The sequence below is a fragment of the Choloepus didactylus genome, chromosome X (assembly GCF_015220235.1).
Source record: "Choloepus didactylus isolate mChoDid1 chromosome X, mChoDid1.pri, whole genome shotgun sequence".
Lineage (NCBI taxonomy): Eukaryota > Metazoa > Chordata > Mammalia > Pilosa > Megalonychidae > Choloepus > Choloepus didactylus.
In genome coordinates, this window is record NC_051334.1 from 45,787,615 (window position 1) to 45,790,363 (window position 2,749).

The window sequence follows — 2,749 nt, forward strand, 5'->3', positions numbered from 1 at the left end:
CTATTTAAATAGCAAATATAAATGAGCAAATATTTTTTCCCATAAACAAAGTTGGCATTTTCCAGTTTTGCAAAGACAATTATTACATGAAAAACTTATAGAACATAAACAGTAAGAGCGTTATGCAAAATAAGATAAGAGAACAAAGAGTCAACTGTAGTCTCACTTTGATGGAGAAAAGAAGTCAAAAAAACAACAAAGGAATACATAGAAATAGCACTGTGCATTAAATATGTTGAATGGAGGTGTTTAGAGCCATGTAATTGAACTAAGTAATTATTCTCCCCTCTTTAATTTTTATGCATCACCTGTCAATTACAGGTATTATCAGTTACACTAAATTAAAAAAACAAAACAAAACAAAAAATCCTTCTATTTGACTAATTCCCCACAGAAAATCGAGTACACGGGAACTAGAGTTTTAATGAAATTTTTGAGAAAGATTCATATACACCAAATTAACTAGTTCTGTCAAAGGCAGCTATAAAAATACACATCATCACAAGCAATACAAAACTAAAAAATTCAGTTAAGAGTGGAGACAGCCTGGCATTTCTTAATATATCTGGTGAGTGCTATAAACCCAAAGATAGAAGCATCTTAAATAGAGAGCATTTCAGTATTCAGGTATGTTCAATCTCTAGTGTATCATATCTCCATAATATACAGAGGGCAGGGGTGGCTCTCTGTATACCCGAAAGTGGCTGCAGCCGGGAAGCTGCGGAGCGGGTGCTATCATCACACTTGATCCTGAAGGTGGGCCGGTCCCTGGGACAGCTCATCCTGTTGGCCCAGGCCATGCTGGTGCCCCTGCGGCAGCTCCATGTTGAGGTCGAGGCCAGCCTCATCTGCCATCTCCTGGAGCAGCATATCCACTTGGCCTTGGGGAGTGGTCAGTAACGTCGTGCTGCTCATCTTGTCTTCCATCTGCTGCGTCTGCATGTCCAGTGTCTCAAACTGGTGCTCAAATTTGTCCATCACGGCAGAGATCTTCTCCAGGTTCATGATCTTCAATGTCGTGTCCATTAACTTGACCACACCGGCCATGGACTTGGTCACCTTGCTCATCGTCACTGCCGTCTGGACTCTGGCGTCCACCGCATCCACCCGCGCACTCATTCTCAGGCGCCTGGTGCCGCTCCTTTGTTTTGGTCCCACTTCCTCCAAATCAGTAGTTTTTATTCCATACCCATCACTAATGACCCCTCCTGAGTGCTATAGGACTGCTAAGAGATGAATGCATAAGAACAAGGTCATCCAGGAAGAAGGAGATACAAACTGCACAGATGGTGTCCAAGTCATTTATGTTAAACTTATCAGGCCAGAGTCTGAAGAAACTTAGCCAAGCACAAAATTTTAATTAAAAATAAAAGCTTGAGCCCAGTCATGGCTCTCATTGCTATTGAGTTTCTTTGCCGTCAGACACTTTTGGACTGCTAGAAGCATTGGACAGTTTCCTTGACTGGGAAAACTTGGGGCAGCTTCTTTGATGCTCTAAATCTACCTGTGAGTTGGGTCTCTGAAGATAAGGCCATCCCTCCAATGTCCTCTGCTCTTGATGGAGACCTCTGACCCAGGCTTAGCTACCTGGGTCTTCCCCAGGAGAAATGGACTCTTCTCAAAGACATGTATAAGAACATTCATAATGTCTTTATTCATAATAGCTCCAAATTGGGAACACCCCAAATATCCCTCAATGGATGAATGGATAAACAAAATTTATCTCCAGATGATGAAATTTTTCTCAGTAATGAAAAGGAACAAAGTACAGACACACAGAACAATGAAGCTGAACTTCAAAACCATGCTGAGTGAAAGAAGCCAGACTCAAAAGAGTCTATACTGTGTGGTTCCATTTATGTGAAGTTCAAGAACAGTCCAAACTAGTCTCTGGCTAGAGAATCCAGAATTACAGTTACCTTCGTTGTGGGTGTGAGAGGGTGCAGCATTGATTGGGAAGTTGCCCAAAAGGACCTCTCTTGGGGAATGGAAACATTCTATATTTTGATGATGCTTGTATGGGTATATGTATATCTATGAAAAATTCAGCAAGCTGTATGTTTAAGATTTCTGCTTTTTATTGTATCTAAGTTATACCTCAATTCAAAAAAAGAAGAAAAGAAAGAATAGGGGTGGGGAGTGGGCAATGAAACCATCAATAAAAGAAACGAAGCATAAAACGAGGATAGCAGGAACTGAACTGTAGGCGTGTCCTCTGAAGCAGAGAGGAAGGCAGCTGCAGGACGGCGCCCTGTGAATGGAGCCAGTGTTCTGTGCCCAGGGGCCCTCTTGGCTGCTTCCTGATGGTGCCTGCTGCAGAGGTGGCCCAAGCAGGGGAGGCTTGGCTCGCTCTTGGGGTAGGGATTGGCTTTACCAGGCCACGGGCTCCTCGGCCTCCAGAAACACTTATTGCACAGTCTTTCTGGGAACACCGATAATTTTGTAAATATGACATGAGTTTTTGCCAACTCTATTTCAACCTCTTAACCTTTTGGCAGCTGCACAAGGAGCATGGCAGAACCAGCTGAGACAGAATGCAGAAGGGGACAGAGCGGGCATTAATCCCACAGAGCTGCTGCCAAATAGGAAGAAAAATGGCAACTTCCAAAAAAAAAAAAAAAAAAAAAGCAAAGAAATAGTAGTTGGAGGCCAAGAATGCTTTAATAAAGGGCCAGAGTGTCTCCCAAAGCCACAGCTGAGTTCTGTGTTTGGGGCAGAGTCCTCTATTCTCAGAGGGGTTGGCACTTCT

General features: G+C 43.0%; 1 protein-coding gene across 1 annotated transcript; it reads right to left on the reverse strand.

Annotated features, from left to right (window-relative positions):
• Nucleotides 1–738: 738 nt before the first annotated feature.
• Nucleotides 739–2,455, reverse strand: LOC119522103 (charged multivesicular body protein 1b-like). The gene is made up of 2 exons (XM_037820788.1): nt 2,375–2,455; nt 739–1,215 (listed from the first exon to the last, which is right to left on the reverse strand). The coding sequence occupies exons 1-2, from the start codon at nt 2,453–2,455 to the stop codon at nt 739–741; spliced, it is 558 nt and encodes a 185-aa protein (XP_037676716.1).
• Between the last annotated feature and the right edge of the window lie 294 nt (nt 2,456–2,749).

Excerpts from the sequence above, each read along its gene's own strand:
- LOC119522103 (XM_037820788.1), bottom strand. The coding sequence starts at position 2,455 with ATGTCATATTTACAAAATTATCGGTGTTCCCAGAAAGACTGTGCAATA. Across the intron at positions 1,216-2,374 it reads GCCGAGGAGCCCGTGGCCTG|CACTCAGGAGGGGTCATTAG; the intron begins GTAAAGCCAATC and ends GCAGTCCTATAG.